Raw genomic sequence first — 24526 nt, forward strand, 5'->3', positions numbered from 1 at the left:
GAGCTTGCTGCATCATTTGTGTCCGGAGTCCTAAAAAAGCGAGAAAATCTCTGTTCATTCCTTTCTGCTGGAGTTACACCGTGCCAGAGATCTGAGCTTCTCTTTGCTCCTCTTTCCAAGTGCCTTTTTCCAGAAGTCCTGATTAAGGAAATAGCCGCTTCGTTAGTGCAGAAGGACACTCACGATCTTGTTGCGTCCTCAGCTCGCAAAGCTCCCCCTTTGCCTACCTTGTCAGCTAGACCAAGGATGGACACTCCAGCGTCTCATTTTATTCCGCCCTTTCGTGGCAGAGCCTCCAGCAGAGGAGGTGCTCGTGCCGAAGGGAAACGAGGGAAGAAGAAAGGATCCAAGTCCTATAAGGGCAGAGTCTGACTGCCCGCATCTTCAGACAGCAGTGGGAGCCAGACTCAAGAACTTCTGGCAGACCTGGGAGAAGAGAGGCGCAGATGCACAATCTGTGAAGTTGCTCAGAGAGGGGTACAAGATCCCTTTTGTACGGGAACCCCCTGTAGCAACGTCTCCCATCGATCTCTCTCCCAGGTACAGAGAGGAAGACAAGAGACGAGCCTTGAAACGGGAAGTGTCTCTTTTACTAGAGAAGGGAGCGGTGGTCAAAGTCTCGGACCTTCAATCTCCGGGATTCTACAACCGCCTCTTCTTGGTTTCAAAGAAGACAGGAGGGTGGAGGCCGGTGCTAGACGTCAGTGCTCTGAATGTCTTTGTCACAAAGCAGACGTTCTCCATGGAGACCACAAAGTCAGTCTTAGCAGCGGTCAGAAAGGAAGACTGGATGGTCTCATTAGACCTAAGGGACGCCTACTTCCACGTCCCCATCCACCCGGACTCCCAACCTTTTCTGAGATTCGTTTTCGAAAAGGTGGTCTACCAGTTTCAGGCCCTGTGCTTTGGCCTAAGCACAGCTCCTCTTGTGTTTACGAGGCTGATGAGGAATATAGCCAAATTCCTCCATTTATCGGACATCCGAGCCTCCCTTTATTTGGACGACTGGCTTCTCAGAGCCTCTTCCAGTCGTCGCTGTCTGAAGGATCTAAAGTGGACTCTAGATCTGACCAAGGAATTGGGTCTCCTTGTCAATATGGAAAAGTCGCAACTGGTCCCATCCCAAACTATTGTGTATTTAGGGATGGAGATTCACAGTCTAGCTTTTCGGGCTTTTCCGTCGGCCCCCAGAATAAGCCAAGCCCAGTTATGCATCCAGAACATGCTGAAGAAGGAACACTGCTCAGTCAGGCAGTGGATGAGTCTGGTAGGGACGCTATCATCCCTGGAACAATTTGTGTCATTAGGAAGACTACACCTCCGTCCTCTTCAATACCATCTAGCTTTTCACTGGAAAAAGGACAAGACGCTAGAAGCGGTCTCGATCCCCATTTCCGAAAAGATGAAGTCTTGTCTGACTTGGTGGAAGGACAGTATCAACCTAAGAGAGGGTCTTCCCCTGGCTGTTCAGACTCCCAACCACGTTCTCTTCTCGGACGCATCGGACGTAGGCTGGGGCGCGACATTAGACGGTCGGGAATGTTCAGGACTGTGGAACTCGAGTCAAAGGATCATGCATATCAACTGCAAGGAGCTGCTGGCAGTACATCTGGCCTTGAAAAGCTTCAGGTCTCTCCTTCGAGGCAAAGTGGTGGAAGTGAACTCGGACAACACCACTGCCTTGGCGTACATCTCCAAGCAAGGAGGGACCCACTCACTGACGTTGTACGAGATCGCAAGGGACCTGCTCATCTGGTCAAAAGGTCAAGACATAACACTAGTAACGAGGTTCATCCAAGGCAACTTGAATGTCATGGCAGATTGTCTCAGTCGGAAAGGGCAAGTAATTCCAACAGAATGGACCCTCCACAAGGATGTATGCAAGAGACTTGGGGCCAACCAACCATAGATCTCTTTGCAACCTCGCTGACCAAGAGGCTCCCAATATATTGCTCACCAGTCCCAGACCCAGCAGCAATACATATAGATGCCTTTCTCCTAGATTGGTCACATCTAGATCTATACGCATTCCCACCGTTCAAGATTGTCAACAAGGTGCTGCAGAAGTTCGCCTCTCACGAAGGGACAAGGTTGACGCTAGTTGCTCCCCTCTGGCCCGCGAGAGAATGGTTCACCGAGGTACTTCGATGGCTAGTAGACGTTCCCAGAAGTCTTCCTCTAAGGGTGGACCTTCTACGTCAGCCACACATAAAGAAGGTACACCAAAGCCTCCACGCTCTTCGTCTGACTGCCTTCAGACTATCGAAAGACTCTCGAGAGCTAGAGGCTTTTCGAAGGAGGCAGCCAGTGCGATTGCTAGAGCAAGGAGAGCATCCACCCTTAGAGTCTACCAATCGAAGTGGGAAGTCTTCCGAAACTGGTGCAAGTCAGTCTCTGTATCCTCGACCAGTACCTCTGTAGCTCAAATAGCTGACTTTCTCTTATACCTGAGAAAAGGACGATCCCTTTCAGCTCCCACTATCAAGGGCTACAGAAGCATGTTGGCATCGGTCTTCCGGCATAGAGGCTTAGATCTTTCCAACAATAAAGATCTTCAGGACCTCCTTAAGTCTTTTGAGACCACGAAGGAGCGTCGTTTGGTTACACCTGGTTGGAATTTAGACGTGGTACTAAGATTCCTCATGTCAGACAGGTTTGAGCTGCTACAATCAGCCTCCCTGAAAGATCTCACTTTAAAGACACTTTTCCTGGTATGCTTAGCCACAGCTAAAAGAGTCAGTGAGATTCATGCCTTCAGCAAGAACATCGGATTTTCGTCAGAAAAAGCTACATGTTCGCTACAACTTGGTTTTCTAGCCAAAAATGAGCTGCCTTCTCGACCTTGGCCGAAATCGTTTGATATTCCCAGCTTATCGAATATTGTAGGCAATGAACTAGAAAGAGTCTTATGCCCTGTGAGAGCTCTTAAGTTCTATTTAAAGCGAACTAAACCTTTACGAGGCCAATCTGAAGCTTTATGGTGTTCAGTTAAGAAACCATCTTTGCCTATGTCAAAGAATGCTTTATCCTACTTTACCAGACTGTTAATACGAGAAGCTCATTCACATCTGAGTGAGGAAGACCAAGCATTGCTTAAGGTGAGGACACACGAAGTTAGAGCTGTCGCAACTTCCGTGGCCTTTAAGCAAAATAGATCTCTGCGAAGTATAATGGACGTAACCTATTGGAGAAGCAAGTCAGTGTTTGCGTCTTTTTATCTAAAGGATGTCCAGTCTCTTTACGAGGACTGCTACACACTGGGACCATTCGTAGCAGCGAGTGCAGTAGTGGGTGAGGGCTCAACCACTACAATTCCCTAATTCCATACCCTTTTAATCTTTCTCTTGAAATGTTTTTATTGTTGTTTTTTTGGGTTGTCCGGAAGGCTAAGAAGCCTTTCGCATCCTGGTTGATTTGGCGGGTGGTCAAAGTCATTTCTTGAGAGCGCCTAGATTAGGGGTTTGATGAGGTCCTGTTGTATGGGTTGCAACCCTTGATACTTCAGATCCTAGGGGTCGATCAGCATCCTAAGAGGATCGCGAGGCTCCGTAAGGAAGACGTACTTAAAAGGCAGAGTAATTGTTCAAGTCGACTTCCTTACCAGGTACCTATTTATTTTGTTTTTGTTATTTTGATAACTTCTAAAATGAAATAAAAAACTCTTAGCTCATAAAAGTGTAAACATATATTACTGGTCTCTACCCACCATCCTGGGTGTGAATCAGCTATATAATCACCGGCTAAGTTAAATATTGAAAAATGTTATTTTGATTATAAAATAAATTTTTGAATATACTTACCCGGTGATTATAAATTAAATGACCCTCCCTTCCTCCCCAATAGAGACGCAGTGGGACGAGGAGAAAATTGAGTCTTTGTTTACATTGAGAGCTGGGTATCTGGTCGACAGATGGCGCTGTTGGGCACACCCGCAACCTGTGTAGCGATCGCTGGCGAGTTTTTCCGTATAGTTGTCTGTCGAGCAACAGAGTTGCAGCTATATAATCACCGGGTAAGTACAGTATATTCAAAAATTTATTTTATAATCAAAATAACATTTTTATATATTACACCTGTTATTTTATCTTTAATCATTTATCGTGAATAAATGTCTATTAAAGTGTAATTGCGTCTTATTTCGCCCCACAATTAACACAAAGTATAGCCAGAGTTTTCTTACTTACTTACCTAAGTAAAACCTCATATTATTGTATGTTTATGGACAATAAATATAGCTGATACTTTTGTTCCAACACATTATACAAACCGTGAGACTCTTGTATATCTAGTTGTTGCTATGTTTGTTCATACAATATATGCAACCCTTGAGACCTATTTTCTACTGTCTAGGAAACCCTAACATTGTCTATGATTAGTGGTAATGACGTATAACTGCAACGTCATATATCTCAATGGTCTGGATGACCATAGGAAAATTTGTCCCAAGGTTAAGGCACCTATGAAAATCCACAGATACAGTACTTTCTAGTAATTCTCTGGTAAACTTCCATCAGGACGACATGGCTAGAGCGCAAAAACGGGTTTTGAGCGAAGCGAAAAATCTACTTTTGGGTGAGATAGCCATGTCGTCCTGATGGACCCGCCCTCCTTTTCCATAGAAAAGGCCTTGGCAAGATCCCTCCCGAAACTACTATATCTGTAGCATCATGCTCAATGCTACAAGAATAAGGCCCATCTTGGATACTCGTAATAGTACGGGAGGAAGGGTAACCTTGATAACGGCTCCCCTTCTGTTTTAGCCACTCTTCCCCCTCGAAATGAAAACGCTATTCGGGGTGAAGATTGCTATATGTCGTATCAAGATATACGTCCCCTGATATTCTGGAGACCTAAAGGTCCATTCTCTGGGAATATCACTGTAGCCAAAATGGATTTTGAGCGAAGCGAAAAATCTATTTTTGGGTGAGATAACCATGTCGTCCTGATGGAAGGTTCCTTCAGTAGCTTCCTAAGGGTATATATGACTACAGTAGATATTCCCACAGAATTAAATTAAAGGTTTCACAGAATTCTAACTTCTGGCGAAAGTACCCTTAAGGTTTCCCTTTAGGATATCGTATAATAACAGGGGACGTATACTGGACACGCCACATAGCTATCTGCACCCCACATAGCGTTTTTGCTTCGAGGGGGAAGTTGGTGGCAAGATATGGGAGGAGCCGTTACAAAGTTCTCCTCCGTTACTGTTATGGTACTCGGATGACGTCATAAACGACGCCATCTTGGCTGACGTCATAACCGCCCGCGTCCTCATTCCTTCTGGCGTCGAGACCGGCCCCCATGATACAGTAAGATTGGGAGGGGGCCTACTCAAAATCTGTTTTTTGGGCTCAGGCCATGTCGTTCTGATGGAAGTGTAACAGAATTAATGTATCGTGGATTTTTCCCTCAGTGGTGCTTTCGACTTCTAGACAATGTTCCTTTGGTTTAATGACCCCAGAGACCTTGTGAAATTACCGGTATACAGTATGTCACCTCAGATAAACATGTACTATGTTACTGCTTCCTGCCCCCCACATGTACTATGTTACTGCTTCCTGCCCCCCGGCAGGGATGAGTCCTATTGGACTTATGGAAAGTCTCGAAGTTACTTGATAAAGAAACTCACCCAGCATCAGGAAGTACCTGCTGGTCCCAGAGCGAGGTAGAAGATAATGTAAGTATAACATGTTGGAACAAATTACCTTAGTCTAGATGAGTTTGGTTAAATGGATGAACAATAGTATTTCATTGTTCAGATATTTTTATACAGTATAGAGGGATATTAAAACTCTCAAACAGTATTTTATTACAATATTAGGGTGAAATAAGACGCACGAGTACAGCGAATTCTTTTATTTGGGCATAAATAAGAATTAGCATACATAAAATAAATAGCTGTAAATTGTAATGGAATGCAAAATAGTTACATAGACTTGGGACATTAATAGAAATAGTTGTGGTATCTGAAAAGGAAAAATTTCCATCACATACGTTAATTCCATAGGAATTATAAAGTCTTTCTAGAATGTCTTATATACACTTCATGTTTAGAACACATGGCACAATTGTTTTAGTCTATGTGATTTCACCTTAGTATAAGAACAGTCCGTAGTGTCACTCGGTGGCACTATTTTCACTATGTTGCGCACTAGGATCAACACAGACACCCTTAGAGTTAGAGTCCCATATAACTCACTGTTCATCGCAGCACTAAACAGCAGGTTTTAACACACTACCTGCAGCTACCACGAAGCGTTTCAACTCTTGCACCTGCTTCGCATAGTGTTTGGAGAACACTCTTGAAGACTTACAGCCCGTGAATGATCGAAGACTTTCGAAGTCCATCGACTGGAAGAAATTCAGGGAAGAGGCGACTTTCTTGGGATCATGACCTGCGGGTGTACTGTCAGGATCCGCTCTGCGAATGAAGTAGGTGATCTTCGCCCTTAGTTGTTTAAGTGACAAGTCAGAACCCGATGTTTCCCCTTTAAAAAGCTGTCCTCCACCGAAGTTCTTCGAAGATAGACCTTTAGGCTCTCCACTGGGCACAGGGAGATATCTTCCTTCAGAGGGCAGATTCTCCAGGGACCCCACCATTTGGTGGTTAGCTCATTCTTAGCGAGAAACATTGGGCCAGGAAAGAGGGTGAGCTCGCCTGTTTCTGCGAACTGGATCTGGCCTTCTTCCCTTGATAATGCCACAATTTCACTGACTCTGTTCCCCGAGGCTAGAGCAAATAAGAAAATTACTTTTTGAGTCAAATCTTTCAGAGGGCAAGTTTCATTGTCCAAACTTTAGGCAAAATGGAGCACCCTGTCAAGGGACCAGGGGATGGGTCTCGGAGGGGGTGCGGGTCGGAGTCTAGCACATGCTTTCGGCAACTTGTTGAAAATGTCACTAGACAGGTCTATCTGGAAGGCATATAGTAAGGGTCTTGTCAGGGCCGATTTGCAGGTGGAAATCGTGTTGGCTGCCAAGCCTTGTCCACGAAGGTGAAAGAAGAAGGACAAACAGAAATCCATTGATATTTCCTCAGGATTTCTAGCCTTGACAAAGGCCACCCATTTCTTCCAAGATGACTCGTATTGCCTTCTGGTAGATTTTGTTTTATATTCCTCTAAGAAGTCTAAGCTTTCCTTTGAGATCCCAAACCTCTTCTTGACAGCTAGGGAGAGAAAATCATGAGATGAAGGTTTCGAGTTTTCTTTGATGAAGCGAAGACAGTCGACTTCTGAACTTGTTGGGTTAGAACTGGGTCCGGCAGGGGAATTAGCTTGGGTTGTAACTCCAGGATCAATGGGAACCAGTTGCTCCGGGGCCACTTGGGAGCCACTAGGGTCGCTATTCCTTGGAAGGATCTCAGCTTGGTGAGGACCTTTAGCAGAAGGTTGGGTGGAGGGAACAGGTAAATCTTGGTCCATCTGTTCCAATCCAGGGACATGGCGTCCACCGCTTCCACTCGGGGGTCCTCATATGGGGCCACGTAGCGAGGAAGTTTCTTGTCGTCGCTCGTTGCGAAGAGATCGATCTGCAGTTCTGGGACTTCTTGGGAGATGAAGGAGAATGAGTCTGCGTCTAGGGATCATTCTTACTCTATCGGGGCTGTCCTGGATAGAGCATCCGGCATAACATTGCGGAATCCTTGTAGGTGAACTGCTGAGAGGTGCCATCTTTTCTTCTCCGCCAGGCGGAAGATGGGCAGCAACACTTGGTTGAGTTGGGGCGATCTAGAGCCCTGACGGTTGAGACATCTGACCACGACGTCGCTGTCCAGAGTCAGTCGAATGTGGACTGACGGACGTGGGGATAGCCTCTTCAGGGTGAGAAGGACTGCCAAGGCCTCCAAGATGCTGATGTGAAACGTCTTGAATGGGGGAGAACATGTTCCTTGAACTTGACGTTGATGGGAGTGACCCTCCCCCATCCTTCTAGCGATGCGTCCGTATGGATAACGACTGAGGGAGGCGGTAATTGAAGAGGTACCGATCTTTTCAGATTTTTTGCCTCCGACCACGGCTTGAGGAGTGATCGTAGCCGGGTTGGCAGAGGTCTCTTGAGATCTCTTCGAGCGTTTGATGCGTATCTTCTCCAGACTCCCGATGCATCTTTTAGCTGTGCTCTTAGCACTGGGTCTGTCACTGAAGCAAACTGAAGGGAGCCGAGCACCCGTTTCTGTTGTCGTCTTGAAATCCGTTTGGATTTGAGAAGTCTCTTGACAGATCTTGCTATATCCTTCCTCTTCTTTAGTGGAATGGAAAGACGGTGTGACTGAAAGTCCCAATGGATACCTAGTCATTGGAACTTCTGAGCTGAAGAAAGTCGAGACTTTTTGGTGTTGATCTTGAAGCCCAAATATTCCAAGAATTGGATCACCTTTGTGGAAGCTTGCAGGCATTCTTCTTCTGATGCTGCCCACACCAGCTAATCGTCCAGGTAAGCCATCACCTGGACGCCTTGTTGGAGTGGTTGTTGAACGATCGTCTCTGCAAGCTTCGTGAATATCTTTGGGGCTATGTTTAGCCCAAAGGGCATGGCTCTGAAGGCGTACTGTCTTCTTTGAAGCCTGAATCCTAGGTAGGAGAAGGTCTGGCGATTCATTGGAATGTGCCAGTAGGCATCCACCATGTCTATCGAGACTGTGTATGCCTTTTGAGGCAGTAGGGCTTTTATGTGCTGAAGAGTCAGCATTTTGAACTTGTCGCTCACTTTGAACTTGTTGAGAAGGGACAAGTCCAGAATGACTCTGAGTTTGTCGGAGTCCTTCTTGGGAACACAGAATAGTCTTCCTTGGAACCTGATGGACTTTACCCTATTGATCACCTTCTTGTTCAAGAGTACTTGGACGTATTCTTCCAGAACGGGGGTGGAGTGTTGGAAGAATCGGTGGAAAGCTGGTGGTGGTGTTTCCCAGCTCCATCCTAGTCCGTTCTTGATGATGCTGTGAGCCCAGGGATTGAAGGTCCAACGATCCTGGAAGAGGTAGAGTCTTCCTCCCACCGGAAGCATCTCATTGCTTCTGGTTGCCCGAGGGTTTACCACCTCGGCCCCTTGCTCCCTTTCCTTCTCTCCCTCTGGAGGGACGTCGGGAGGAGTCTTTGCCGGTGCCTCTACCTATGGGACGAAAGGTAGTTGACTGCCTCTCGTAGGCAGGCGTGAAGGCTGGTGGCTTAGTCACCACCGGCTGGGGTACCAGTTGGAAGGTTTGTTGGGGCTGAGCCACCAACTGGGGAGCAGCGGTTGCCGGAAGCTGACGTTTAGCCTGACGCTGGTGTGGTCTTGGCTTGTTGGATTTCTTCTTCGGATGGGGGCCCTCATCCTGAGAAGATTTCCTCTTGCCTGACATGCCCCACTTTTGGAGAAGGTTCCGATTCTCCGTGGCGGCCTTGTCGACGATCTTTGAGAAAGAGATCTTTCCCTCAGTTACTGGAGGAAATCAGCTTCCTTGGTTCGTGTTTTACGGTGGCATTCGCAAACACGAACTCTCTGCAGGCTCTCCGTGCCCTGATGAAGCTATAGAAGTCTTTCGTCAGGGTAGCGAGGTGGGTCTTGGCCAAGACCATGTAGACGCCTGGGGTCCGCTGTTCCCCAGCCATCGTCTCCATGAGCACCTGGAGGGCCGCCTCTCTTTTGTGTTCTGCTCCCGACGAAGAAGATATTCGGAGAGCTTGGGGAGGTTCTCACTGAACTGACATCCAGCGATGTCGGCCTCCAACTTTCGCACAGAGAAAGTTAACTGGATGTCCTTCCAGTTCTTGTCGTCGGGGGGTAGGGCGAGGGAGAGGGGCCTACATTTCTCCAATGTAGGGCAGGGTCTCCCTTCCTCCACCGCCTTTAACACTGCTAGAAGGTACTTCTCCGCGAAGGGGAAGACCATGGTGTTTGGAGCAAGAAAAGATGGGTGTATCTTGCTCAGGGCCGGCACCTTGGAGTTGGTGTAGCCCTTGTCCTTCAAACAACCGGCTAGCAGAGATTGAGCCTTCGCGTGGTCAAACACAATGACCTCCTTCGGCTCGGTTTCCTCCTTGGAAACAGGTTCAGACTTGAGGCGAATGTAGCAGTTCAGATACACCTCAAAGCTAGGCCATAATTCCACCTCTTCAAGAGGGATGGCACCTAGCTTGTCGTTCACAAAGATCCTGCCGCTCGTGATAGGCATGTGCTCGGCATGCCTCCATGGGTTCGTCACAGAGCAGGTTGGAAGGTCCTTCATATTGATCTTCCTCTGAGGTTGCTTCGTCAAACGGAGGATCTCTTTTTTGAAGTTTTCGTCCCTCTTGCGGAGCCTCTCCTCGAGGACCACTATCATGGCCTGGAAGTTGTCCATGGAGTCGTCCGCTCTTTTGGGCATAGGAGTGGATGATGTAGAGGGGACTGGTTCCGAGATGACTATGGAAGCGATAGAGGGTGTAGGGGCGCCTTCTTCTTCGGAGTCAGGAGCCTCTGTAGGTTCCTCTTCTCGACCCTCGGCCATCAGGGTCCTCTCGGTGGTGTCCGACACCTCTGACATCCTTTCATCATCGTCGAGATGGATGTCCTGGAGTGCGTCCGAAACGTCTGGGTTGACCGTCAGTTGGACGCAGGGGATCTCCGGTTTTGTGATGACGGCATCCTCAGATGCCTTAGGGAAGAGCATAGCTCTTATCTTCTCACTTGGGAGATAGGGCCCTGTGACGTTCTTCTGGAAACCACGCACCAACTTGCGTAGTTTCTCACGAGCGATGTCCCTTGACTCCGCAGACTGGGGAGTCTCGAGCACCTCGTTGAGCAGGTCCTTACAGACTGTGCACACCTGCGGGTCCCAGTACCTCAGAGATCCCTGGGTGACGGAGCAGCTGGCGTGGGTTCGGCACGCCAGGTGGCCGTAGAAGTCACGGCGCTGAACGCTGCAGAAGGCGCTCTCACACCGGATGTACTCCTCCTGTAAAGAAGAAAGGGGTACATGAGTATATGGAAGTCTATAATGATGGACTTGAAGTAATATTAGATTAGTCTTAAAGTAATCTCAATTACAGTATAAGATTCCTTTCCAATTGTAAGCTTAGGATAGGTAAGCTGGAAATGAAGCAGGAAAGACACATACTTGTGAATCCCGCCCAGCCAATTGCCGTGACCTTACACTAATACTAACTCTAGGGCTTTCGTTCAGATAAGCCCCAAGGGGGAAGCTATCCAGTAAGGATAGAGTAGCATAGCTAGTATTTCCTCCGAGGTATTAGCAGTGGTGAAAGGGAGAGAGCTGAGATCATTCAGCATAGTGAAAAGGGGAAATAATTATCCCCAATTCGAATAGGTCCCGGCAAGGGACTGCGCATGGATGCACAGAGTATGCTAGAAAATATCTATTGCATAACTATACACCATAGTTTTCTGTCTAGGGTATGTGCTATACCACAGATGTACTGGCTACCGCATACAGCCATACAACAGACACTTCCGGCGCACTGCCGGCAGGGTTAGAGAAAGGTGACAGCCCACCGTCGTAATATGAATTAGGTGGAGCTGGCAACCTGCCGACGCGTCGGAGGCACACCGGGCGCCGGCAGGTCTCCGATTGAGGGTAACCCCTTCCAGCCATCAATCTATGTGGCGGGGAAAGGGAGACAACCTTAGGAATTGATGGCAGATTGCCGACATTTCGGCAACCGCCGGCAGCTGGCAGGCAACTGGCTGTAGGTACCCCTACCCTGACATCGATCTTTGAGACTGGGAGGAGACCTAGGCTACGCTGTCGGCTGTTGCCAGCAGAGTGTGCGCCGGTGGACTGGCACTTGATTGAGAGAGAGAGAAAGCATAGAGGAAGGGAGAGGGAAGGGCGGCAGCTCACTACCCTAACCTCGCCTTCCTCTAGAAGGAGAGTTCAAATGGAAGGAAGTGTGTGATCAGGCTTCCATCCAGCCGCAACTCAGCCGGCGATCAGCTAGGGTTGCAGGTGGCGGTCCAAGGGAGGACCGAAGAAAACTCAGATAGCAGGGAGGTCTCCCGCTGGCAGACGGACCTGTCGTTATGCTATCCCATAGTTCAACTATGTGCGGGAAGCTAATCAGCTCGGACTAGCAGGCGAAAGGACCGGGCCAACCCCACAACCCGCCGGCACTCGGTCGAGTTGTAGGACGGTGGACAGAGGTGTGATGGCTAGGCCATCACCAAAGGACAGAGAGGGAGGGGAAAGGGTCCTGTGAAGGAGTGTGGGGGTTGGTGTGAGTCTTCCCCGACACCCTAAAGGGGATTCTGTTTCAGTACCGGCACCATCCCAGGTATAGGAAGAGTACATTCTCTAGCCTAGGGTGGGTTAGTACAGTACAGCAGAGCTCCGCCCCCCCCCCCTTTTGCTGTCCAGCGGAGACCAAAAGGAGAGTTCATTCACCTAAAGGGGTAGCTGGGGGCAAACAACTGATACTCTGAGGTTCTGACCCTAACTCAAAGCTCATGAACTATGGCTCTGGACAGGGAAAGAAAATCCAAGCCTAACCTCACTTGAGCACATTCAAGGTAAGGAGGGCTAGGATGTAGCCTAGGCTACCTCAGAGGGAGGAGAGATTGCCTTAGGCAAAGGTAACCGGGAAGGTGTGAAAGTATACAAGAGCCCCTAAGCCGTAGGTTAGGGGCAAAGGAATCGACTACCAAGATCATCAAAACCCCTTGTATACTTTCGAGAAGTAGAAAAACCCATGTGCAATCACTGAATCTTATATGTATAAATGCCTAATATCTTCATTTAATAACACCAGGAACACTTATTATATCATGCATGAAAGTAAACTAAAACGCCTAGGCTAACGAGCCTAGGGGACTGATCTAGCAACTCTAGCGTCATAAATTCGGCTACCTACACTCGCCGAAATTAAAGAATACTACTGTATTGGCATAATATAACTAATTCCTAGCAATGAAGACTAAATAACTAATACTGATAATTAGTTAAGAAACCGGGATAGTTGTTCTGGCTAACTAAATAAAGCATGTGAAGTGAACAACAGCATCAGGGACGCCTCCGGTTAGGCAACAGTTCCGCCACAAAACACGGTATTTAAAGATAAAAAGGCGTTACTTTACGGCCAGAGCTAATTTATACAATATAAGAATATGGTACTCAACTTTCCAGAGGCAGAAGAAGCTGAAGATTGCGACATGCTGGCAGTAAATAGTGAACAACTGGGAAAAACACCTGGTCATAGACGCTACTAGAGAAGGAATGAGGACACGGGCGGTTATGACGTCAGCCAAGATGGCGTCGTTTATGACGTCATCCGAGTACCATAACAGTAACGGAGAAGGAGAACTTTGTAACGGCTCCTCCCATATCTTGCCACCAACTTCCCCCTCGAAGCGTAAATGCTATGTGGGGTGCAGATAGCTATGTGGCGTGTCCAGTATACGTCCCCTGTTATTATACGATATCCTAAAGGGAAACCTTAAGGGTACTTTCGCCAGAAGTTAGAATTCTGTGAAACCTTTAGTTTAATTCTCTGGGAATATCTACTGTAGTTATATATACCCTTAGGAAGCTACTGAAAGAATCTTCCATCAGGACGACATGGCCTGAGCCCAAAAATATCCCTTAGAAAGCTACCAATAGGAACCTTCCATCAGGATGACATGGCTATCTCTTTACAGTATTATTGGCGGATTTCTAATACTAAATTTCATGTTTTGACTTAGGCTTTTTAACATTAATGTATTTAGCAATTTGTAACTCTAAATTTCATGTTTACATTTGCGTTGTTTGGCAGGTCTTAATGCTGTAAAGTATTTGCTGATTTCTATTGCTAAATTTCACAGATGACTTGCGCTTTTTAACTTAACAGTATTTGGCGAGTTCTAACTTAAATTACATGTTTTGACTTAAGTTCTTTGGCATTTTTTCATGGTAAAGAAATTTGATGTCAAATTTAGCGTATCCAGTTTTCGAATACCTAATACTCAGATCTGAAGAGTTGACTGTATTGCAGATTTTTATCTCTTAATATTCTGTACAAACTCGCTGTTATTGCCCATGCCCCCCGAAATCATTAGGCATACAACAACAAAAACTGAAAAGAGCAATCAAATCTTGGACTCAAGACACCCATTACATTTTCATGTGCCAGTTGCAGAATGATAAAATGGACCAATAGAGGGACTGAGAGGAGACTACCCCTCAACAACATTTTGCAGGACCTTACTGAAGAAACAGAGCTAGAGCTGGATTGGCCAGAACAGGTGACGCTCTAGTTAAATGGTGAATCAGAACTGACCTGTCCTGAAATGACAGGAGACTACCCCTCAACAACATATTGCAGGACCCCACTGAAGAAACAGAGCTAGAGCCGGATTGGCCAGAACAGGTGACAATATAGTTAAATGTCAAATTAAAACTGACCTGTCCTGCGAATGTGAAGAAAATACTCAGACCATCAATCATATTCTCTAATCATGCTCACTATCTTATAATTTCAACAACTCTGACCCAGTTGATATCAATGAAAGAATGCTTCAATGGTTGGCTGTTTGGTGTGATAAGCTATGATGATGATCTTATATTTGCTGTACAGTATAATTTTTTTTTTCAACTACAGAATTAGATTTGATAATTATTAAATTTTTCCTTCCCAAATTTATTTGAGGTTGGTCTGTAAGAGTCCAGCTTGACTCATTGGCAGATAAATCTCCTCCTTAAATTATAATTCTTTTAGGTCAGTATTGTTCGATGTCCTAACTAAAACTGTGTACAATATAACAATATTGAACCAATAGGTATGTAATGATTGACATATATCCTGTCTCAAATGGAGAAGAATTATTGGAAATGTAATTCATGATGGAGTTTGTGTTAAAAATAGAAAGGAAAATCATTATCATAATGAATTAAGTAATATACAGTTTCTTCACAAATTGCTTTAGACTTTACTTTTTATGATTCAATGAAATTTTCAAATTATAAGGCTAGTACTGTATCACAAAATTTTAATAGTAATTTGAGTTTTTTCTAATTGTACAAACCTGAGTCATTTAATAGGAATATGATATCACTGAAGTGGGAACAGCCATTTAAACTTTTAACAAGTTGAGAGTAGCTGACGGGTAGGCCCCGCCCATCCTCCAGGCAGAGTAACCTTCACTTTGACTTTATTGCCATATAATGCAAAAGTACAGTTCTTCTGATCATGGAAGGTGCTAAAAACTTATCACCTACTGTTTTTCTCTCTGTGCAAGAAACAGCGTAGTACCAGGAACTTCCCTTCTTGGTTAAGTGCCAAGAGTTGTCCCGTAGCGGAAAAAAACATCAGCTCACACAACACTTGGTATGGGTGTTTTCACGCCTTTTACCTGTGCTTGTTTTCGTACCGGGAGGAATAAGTTGTCCCATTACAGGAAGAAATGTCAGTTCTCACAACTCTCGTACAAACTAAGCATACCCATTGTCAGTCAGGATTGAAGGATGATCGCCTTCTCTCTTTCGGGAGAGAAAAGAGAAGTGATGCATGCCGAAAAGATATCGGTCCTCGCTGCTACTGCTGTACAATATACCCTTTAATTGTTTGGAATTCTGGAAACTGCAACTGGCTCTTTAAATATGTTATTAGGAAACACTCCATATCCTTGGCTTCTTCCATTAATATTCCTGAAACACAACTGTCTGTAAGAACATTTATTTACTCCTAAACAAAAGTAAAAGATTAAAACAACCAGATAAAGAAGGCAAGACGTACGTTTGCATTATATGGCAGCAAGGTCGTACTCCTATTAAGAAATGATGGGTTGTTATTTGTACAAGAGTCAATATCCTTTTGCCATTTATATAACTACCTGTTTATTTTTGTAGAAAAACATAGATTGCATTGCCATTAATGTATAGCGTTGAATTTTTTTATACTTTTTAGGATTATGTCAGACAACGAGCATTTGCATTTCTTGAAGATGTAAAACAAAGGTTTGAAGCAATGTATGGCTCACGACCTCACACTGCACTTCCGTATGCTATGAACAGCGAGTTTGCTCAGGTAACGATTACTGTTGTTGATTGATTGATTCATTTTCTGTCATCTGAGAAAATTGTAGTTGATAGATCCCATATACAAATATAAGTTTTGTTTTAATCCAACCCCATTAGTTTACATGCCTTACTTGGAGTCACTAGTTGCAGACAAACCTCAAAAGAAGAAAATGATGTAAGTAGGAAATACAGCAGCTTGAGGGGTGATTGATTTCTTTATGTACTGTGTAATGTAAAAATTTCTCATCTTTTTACATGTTTTTTTATTATATGCTATTGAATTGTTATTAGTTTGGAGTTTAGAAAGTGGTTCTGTGGTTCTCAAGGATTTAGCGAGAACAGGAAATAAAATACATCAGGACATATCAAAGAATTTCTGTCTTCTCTTGGCCAGTGTATCAACATGCAAGCATGAATCGGTGTGTATAAAGGAGACTCAGTTCACTCTGTCTAAAATCCGTCACAGCACTTATGCTAAATTCATCTACTAGCGATGACTTATCCCACATTGGAAATACTATTTATTGATGGGAAGATGTCAGTGTCACCTGTGCATTTGTATACCACCGAAAGACAGCGTTTCCCCATTTGTCACCTGAGCAAGTGGGAAGTTTTAGTTTTTGTTCCTACATGAATATAAACCCTCTTCATTTTATAGGGAGTGTGAGTCAGCAAAGCTGTAATTCAACTGTTAGAATTTAGAATGATGTTGAAGTAGTTACTGTACTGCCAAGTGGCAGAGACCCCATCTCCTGACAGTCGACTTAGTAGCCACTCCGACTCCAGCTATCAAGAAGTACTAACCTACTCTCTACATCGCTATAATTTTAGAGGTTTTAATCATTCTGATTTTTTTTCCAGTGAGTTTGTTTGTTTGTCTGCTTATGCAGGGGTCATAACTGCAGTCATCCCCATGAGGAAAGACCATTTAGAACCAACTGACATCCCTGGTCGACTCAGATGGTCCGCTAGGACATTCCTTTTCATGGAAATGAATCTTGCCGAGAGAAACACCACATTGGTCTGTGCCCAGTAATGTATCCCTACTGGTAGTTGGTATAGCAGAGGGGAGACTGAGCCTCCCTATTTGGAGATGTAGGTCTCTACTGTAGAGTTGTCACTCATCAGTACCACAGAGTGACCTTTGAGAGTCTCCGAGAAGTGGAGTAGACTGATATGAAAGCTTTGTCTTCCCGAGACCACGTGCCTTAAATCTGCTCCCTTCGCGGGTAAGGGTCCCACCCCTGTCGTGAAGCATACAAGAACTGAAGGAAATCCGGGAGATAGACCTGTTAGGGTGTTCCTGCTAACATGTTCTCCTGTATCAGCCACTATTGGATATCTGTCACTACCTCCTTGGGCACTGACAACAGAGCTGTAGGAAGGTCAGATTTTTTAGACCACCAGCTCTAAAGAGCCCACTACCCAAGCAAAGATGCATCCACCTGAAGGAGACCAGTTTCTCCAACAATGGGATATTTCCCAAAAGCTTCTGCCAATAGTGATCATGGAGTGGTTCTCCTTTCAGGAAAGTTTCTCCAACTTTCTTGAATCTCACCACCTTGTCGGCTGATGGAAATGCTCTGGCTTGGGCAGAGTTGATTTTCATGCCTAGGTATCTGATGTTCTGTTGTGGGACGAGGCAGGACTTCTCTAGGTTCAGTTGAATTGCCAACTCCCTTCCAGAAGTCTAGGAGGAGGTCTCTATGCTTTGCAAGCAAGACTAGAGGTTGTAGGACTGGCTCGGGCTTCTGCTTGTAGGGCTCAGTCGCTCAGCTTTCCCTTTCGGACACAAGATCCAGGATAGCTGGGTCAGCGGGACCAGCCGCCGGCAGAAGATCCTTTGCTATAGAGTGTTCTTCAGTTCTCTCTTGGACTGCCCTTCACAACCTGTGTCCGGCAGTGACCGACAATGAAGGTGGATGGGTGGAAGCCTGAATATCTTATATTCTCCCCTTCCATTTGAACCCTCATTCTGGAGGAAGGAAGTTAGACAGTGCTCTTACAACATCCTTCACTCCTTGCTTTCTCTCTCTCTATTGGCTAGTGCCGCCAGGTACTATCCTAACTGGCGGCTGCCGGCCACTACCCTAGGCTGGGGATTATTGCTGGAGGGATATTTTCCATGGGGAATTTTATCCTTCGGGGGATATTTTCCTCGGGTGGGATTTTTTCCTGCAACCCATCCCTATAAATAACTTCAGGTTTGTATCGCTAGGAAAAATACACATTACTTTCAAATGTCATATTATATGCAAGGCATTTGAAAATCTTTCAATTTAAGATCTCGCAGGTATTTTTTTCTCTTGGCATTATCCTTAGCTAAATGCTATAGGGAGCTACAAGCTCTATCTTGTAAGGTAGGTTTTGGAGAACATAAGAGGACTTTATTGCTTTTGCCTGCTTTCAGAGCTATGCATGGTTTTAAGACAAAATGTTTAGCATGGATTTTGAAATTCCATCTTTGGAAAAGGAAGTAAGACTGCATCAAGAAATAGTTACCTTGGTCAGGTGAAGGCTGTTAAGTATTATTTGGCCAAATTGTATACATTAGGGGTAATGTTCCTAATTTGTGTAGTGGGGTTAGGTTGTCAAACCATCCTTTGGCCAAATGCTATATCTTTCAGGGTAGAAATTATTCATAGAGGCTCACAAGGAATTGCGATTAAGTCAGGAAAACGCTTGAAGGTCAGAGTGCTTGATATCAGAAGTACGGTACAGCTATGTCACTGAAATTTTGTAAAAATTTTTCTTTAGTTTCAGCTCAAGGCATACCAATCAATAATCAGAAACTTTATAGTAAAGTTCCTGGTTTTCTTATCAAGATTACTGGGCTTTAGGTGTCTTGGTATTGTCTGGTGATGTTGTTTGATATTAAGTGGGTTTCTTTAGTTTTATTAATGGATGAATATGAATACTCTGAGAGGTATTTAGGAACAGTCTAGAGCATAAAATTATAACTTAAGTTGTAATGGTTTGGTATCGAGACATTAGAGTATGATATGTTTGTGGTGTATAAAACAGATTTTGAGCAAAGTGAAAAATCTATTTTTGGGTGAGATAGCCATGTCATCCTGATGGAAGGTTCCTTTGGGTAGCTTTCTAAGGGATATTTTCTACAGTGATACTCCCAGAGAATTAACCGTAGGTCTCCAGAATTCTAACTCCTGGCGCGGGTATCCTTAATATAACTTTAAGGATATCGCATAATATCAAGGGACCTATTTTTAGATACGACACAGCAATTTTCACCGTGAATAGATTTAACTCCTGAGGGGAAAGAGTGGCGAACAAAATGGGAGCCATTATCAAGGTATCCGGTGGACCTCCTCTCCATACTACTACGGGCCATCATTCCTAACTTGCATTTAAGCTGGAATATCCACAGATAGAGTAGTTTCGGGTGGGGTCATTTAAGAAAGAAGGGTGGGTCCATCAGAACGACATGGCTATCTCACCCAAAATAGTTAGAATTAAATATATGCATAAATATAGGCATAATTGATTTATTTCTACTTGAACACGATATTGTATGGATATTTATCCAAATTTATACATAGTTAGGATTAAATATACTGTATGCATAAATATAGGCTTTTCTGGGCTCAATCCCTGTGCCGCGCAGTGAAATGCTCCTTAAGCACCATTTCAAAGGAATATAACTGCTAATATTACCAGAGAAAAAATGTAAAGGAATGCTAGGTTGAACTAGCTCGCTCACCTAATGGTGTCGGTATAGACTGGGGCGAAATACCAGAGGTCTCGTACCATTTAGACTTCTCCTCTTCGAAATCCCCCAATAGTGAGGTGCCGTTCAACCTCCCCTGCCTCGCAGACCAGTACTACTAACTCAACCCACGCTTGCCCATCACTCCTTTCAAGCACCTGTTTGATATAAGTCCAAGTTTTTTATTTCGTGTGTTTCATTGGATTTATCATCAACTTTCTCTCGATGGCAGATTCCCAAGATACCCCATCGAAGTTAAGTACCTTATCCATGAGTTTTTAACGAGATTGGGCAGTGTCATCTTTGTTTTTATTAATGAGAAGTGTTTTTATATGAGCGGCGTCCCCGTTCTTTCTTTCGCCTCTACCCTTTGTCTCGTTAGTTCGTCCGTCTTTTATATTCGTTCGATCCTTTAGGAGTTTTTTCCTTATATTCATTTAGTACACCGACTTTATGCTTTCATATAGCAATATTCATTTAGTACACCGACTTTATGCTTTCATATAGCATTTATTTTATGTTATCCTATGATATCGGTGTTAGCGTTTCATCAGGAGTAGGTTATGTTGGTATGCCTGCATTCGTGCATGTTGGTGGATAGCGTCAACATTGAGATTGTTTCGCTAGTTCTAGGAGCTTTAATTTCGACCATCTCACTTATTATTAGTAAAACCTTTTGTTTTATTACGCTCCACCTAGTTTTACGTTTGGTTCGAGTGGGACTCTCGCGTATTTTGTTGTTTTTACTGTTCGATCTACCGCTTCAGTAACTAGGTTGGTACCCCTGCTTTCCATCTCCTGATGGCGTCATGCTCCTCCCTTTTTACTCGCCCGAGTCCCTCTCTCGCTATATTTTTTCTGCATGCCTAACCTTACTTACGTGATTTCGCTTTTAATTCATTAATTATTTTTATGTATTTGTGCATTGATATTATATTTATTGCTTACTCCGTTATGATCATATTTTTGGGATTTTCATGTCATGATTAGGGGATCTCCAGTTGGTAGCCCTGTCTACCACTGCGCACTGGCGATTTCCCTGTACCATTACACCCCCCCCAACAAGTTGGGGAGGTTATTCCATCCCCCCCCTTCAGTGTACACCCTTCCTCTCACTCGATGGTTGTTGGTTATGATTTACGGGTCAAGTATGCTTGTACCTCAGTCTTCCATCAACGTTCCGACATATTGAGGACTGAGTATACCAACGGGGTATGACTTAGTCTCATTCATTCATACCGGGCGGTTTCGTCTCCCCCCTCCCGTCGCCATCGGTCGGGGAGGGGGAAGGCCGGGACCACCGGGGACTATCACACGTGATTAGTCGGTATAACTGCACCTTGGTGTAACCTTGCTTTTAACTACGGTTGTTAGAATGAGCACTTATATTAGGAGTGTCCTCCCCTACGGTACCTCATGTTATTATCGTCCGTATAGGACTTATTATATCCCATATCATTATTTTATATTCTACATGAATCATTACCTTTGTCCCGGTACCTCAGGTAAGGTAGGGGGGTTCCACTGGCTCCCCCCGCGCTCTCCCGTTGTACCCTCCCGTCATACCCTCCCGTCATCAGACATCGGAGCCGCCGAGCTCTTAACTACATGATCGGTTGACACTGACACGGTTTTGATTAATATCCTCCCTCCGGGAGCCCTATTCATTACAGACATTAGTTTTAGATCATAATTGGCGTTTTCTATTTATGTACTTTAAGGATGTATCTTGGGTACTTTAAGTTTACTTTAAGTTACTTTAAGTTTACTTTAAGTTTACTTACCAACCCTGTTCCCCGGCCACGGGGGCCCCGGAACTAGTTATGATTATATATTCATCAATGTTTTTTGCATCCTTTTTCATACCCGGCTCTGCCGGATTGCTATTGGAATAGTCTCAGTTCTCTGCATGTTTAGTCTAAGGCTATACATTTATTTTATTAACTGGCAGGTCCCGGACCCTCCGGGACCCCTTATAGAGAAACTAGTAGATGCTCATGGACTATTCCTTTTACAGGTGGTCCGTTGCCGGATGACAGCCTGCGCGGCCGTCCTTCACCAGCCTTGCGGCCATGCTGTCTGTCGGTCCCACGCGGACTGTGGGATCCAGATGGACGATATTGTGGTATGGCACCCTGACAACTGCCTTATCTGTTATGACCTTATCTCCACCCTCGCTTCAGATTCGGTGAGCCTCTTTCAGTCATTTTTGTATTTACTTCCCTTCACTGGGCGACATCAATATGATAGATAATCATTGACTTCTGTTATGAATCTTCGGGTTCATTTATCATTTTGTCCCTCGGGTTTGCTAACCTTATCCCCGTTCTTTCAGAGTTCCCAGGCGGTTAAAACTTCAGCAAGAGCCACTTTGAAATTGTGGGTAGGCGGCTTCGCCCGTAACGTAAAGGCCAGGAAGCCCTACGTCCTCTCAGAAGATTATTGTAGACTTATCTACCCGAACGCAAAATCTTCGGCAGCAGTGCCTAGGCAAGTGGCGGCTCCTATAATTGCTGACATTGCGGAAATCGTAGAACTCAATCTCGTCCAGGATACAGACATCCCTGACGACCCGGACCCCATTGAAGACAATGTTACGGCTCTGACCTTAGACATAGAGCCCATGGTTTTTGACGAACCTGACACAGGTAAGGTTGTAAGTGAGGCAGGTGGGTCTGGCGCTAAGACCTCTCTTCTTAGCCCCTCTTTTTCTCCAACTTCTAATAATTCTTCTTTTCTTGGTTTTGAAGGGAACCACGAATCCTCCCCGAGATCGCTCTCGGTTCCTGCCAAGGTCAAATCTCAGAAAAGACCTTTAGTGAGGACTCGTCAGAATCCTACACTACCTGGATCATCGAAGCCCAAGAAGGCTCCCCTCCCCGGAGCTCCTAGTGACTCGACTAGCACTGCCCCTATGTCTCAGGACCCGGGAGTGCAGTCATCCCCCTTAATTACCACAACCAACCTCGACCCGGAGGCCCTCACGAATATGTTGTCGAGGGTCGTTACAGAGCTGATTAGTTCTATACTTTCTGCCGTCACCAGAAGACTAGATACCCTGGAAAGTGGACTGCCTCAACAACAGCAGTTCCTCATCCCGGACGCCTCAAAACTTCCACCCTTCACGAAGAACAACCCGTGGAAAATGGCGCTCCACTGTCCTTTCACGGACGGAATGTTGACCATCGAGGGTTTTGGGACCAGGTCCATTGAAGATTTTGAGTTCTTCCCTCCCGGTCTTCAATTTCCTTTCCCCGGCTTCGCCCGGCTTACGGAAGAGGCTCTTGTCCGACTAGATAAGGTCCCTAAAGAGACCGTTATCTTTCCGAAGGAACAGGCTCAGTCTGTTTGGGTTCGAACCTTAAATGAGTGGGGTTGTACAAACACCATGCTGACCCCCCACAAGAGTACTTACACCATGTTTCTTGTGGACGAACAGACCCCCACTCCTTGCGTCACCAAAATGGTTGAATTAGCCCTTCAGGCAGTGACCGAAGATAAGCCTTTGCCACAACTCCGGGAGACAGATCCTACATCTCTGCTGTTCCCATCAGATAATGAATGTTGGCTTAACATTCAATCGACATTCACTTCTGGTAAGCTATCCGCGGACTGTGCATCGACGCAATTCAGTGAACGCCTCCCAAGACTACCTGAAACCTTAATCCGACTCGAGTTCGAGTCCCGGTCTAGGTTTAGCCGGAGCCTCAACATCTCGACTATGGCGGAGATGTTTTCTCTTACTTATGACGAGGAACACTCTTTTAAAGTTATGACTAAAGCCACCCTGCAATCTTTGTTAGCAGACTGCTACGACTTCTTGGTGGCCAAAAGACGTTGCCGTAAGCATGTCTTATCTGAAGCCACTATCCGCCATGAGCCAAATAAGCTCATTAAAGCCTCTGCTTGGGGTCCGGACCTTTTCCCGGAGGACATGGTCAACTCGGTATTGAGCGAAGCTGCCAGAGTGAACCAGAGCCTCAAAGTCCGTTGGGGTCTCACTCCCAAACGGAAGTTCGAACAATCGAGCATTCACTCCCGGGGCAGAAAAAGGCTACGCCCTTATAGCTCTACCCAATTCCGCCAACCTATTCAAGTAGTCCAGTCGGCCCCGGTCTCTCAGGGCATCCAACCCTCCACCTCCAAGTCTCAGCCCCAAGTGAAGTATGTCCTCGTCCCTGAAAACCAAGTGGCTTCGAACTCGTTTACCTCTCCTGTTTATAACCCGGTCTATGAGTCCCGGTTTTCCTCCCAAGGATACCAACGAGGCAGGGGCCCCGGTTCGAGGGGTTCTTTTCAGAACAGAAGCAAAGGGAGATATTTCTCCCGTGGAGAAGGGTCACGTGGTGGCCGAGGCGGTAAAACCTCCAACTACTGACGGTCTTCAGGTAGGAGGGAGACTTTATGTGTTCCGGAGTCGCTGGAAATTCAGTCCTTGGGCCTTCAGCATAATCTCCAAGGGCCTTGGGTGGAGTTGGATAGAAGGGCCTCCTCCACCGAACAGATTCCATCAACCCTCGACACCGGACCTACTTTTGTTTACCCAAGATCTTCTTTGCAAGAACGCGATCAAGGAAACGAAATATCTGAAGTTTCAAGGTCGCTTATTCAGCGTTCCGAAGAAAGACTCCGACAGCCGAAGGGTCATCCTCGATCTGTCTCGACTAAACTTGTCCATTCAATGCGACAGGTTTCACATGCTTACCGTCTCGCAGGTGCGAACCTTGCTTCCCCGTGGGGCCGTCACCACCTCCATCGATCTTACCGATGCTTACTATCACGTTCCAATAGCGAGACACTTCCGCCCATTCCTAGGATTCAGA

At 45.5% G+C, this 24526-nt stretch overlaps 1 protein-coding gene across 3 annotated transcripts in view; it reads left to right on the forward strand.

The window, feature by feature from the left end:
- Positions 1-24526, forward strand: part of LOC137643994 (vesicle-associated membrane protein 7-like) — a 276913-nt gene that overhangs the window by 151038 nt on the left and 101349 nt on the right. For all 3 annotated transcript variants that reach the window (XM_068376846.1, XM_068376844.1, XM_068376845.1), the window contains one exon: positions 15864-15983. In XM_068376846.1, coding sequence (XP_068232947.1) covers positions 15864-15983 — 120 coding nt within the window. The remainder of the gene's footprint in view (positions 1-15863; positions 15984-24526) is intronic.

The sequence above is a fragment of the Palaemon carinicauda genome, chromosome 7 (genome assembly GCF_036898095.1).
Source record: "Palaemon carinicauda isolate YSFRI2023 chromosome 7, ASM3689809v2, whole genome shotgun sequence".
Classification (NCBI taxonomy): domain Eukaryota; kingdom Metazoa; phylum Arthropoda; class Malacostraca; order Decapoda; family Palaemonidae; genus Palaemon; species Palaemon carinicauda.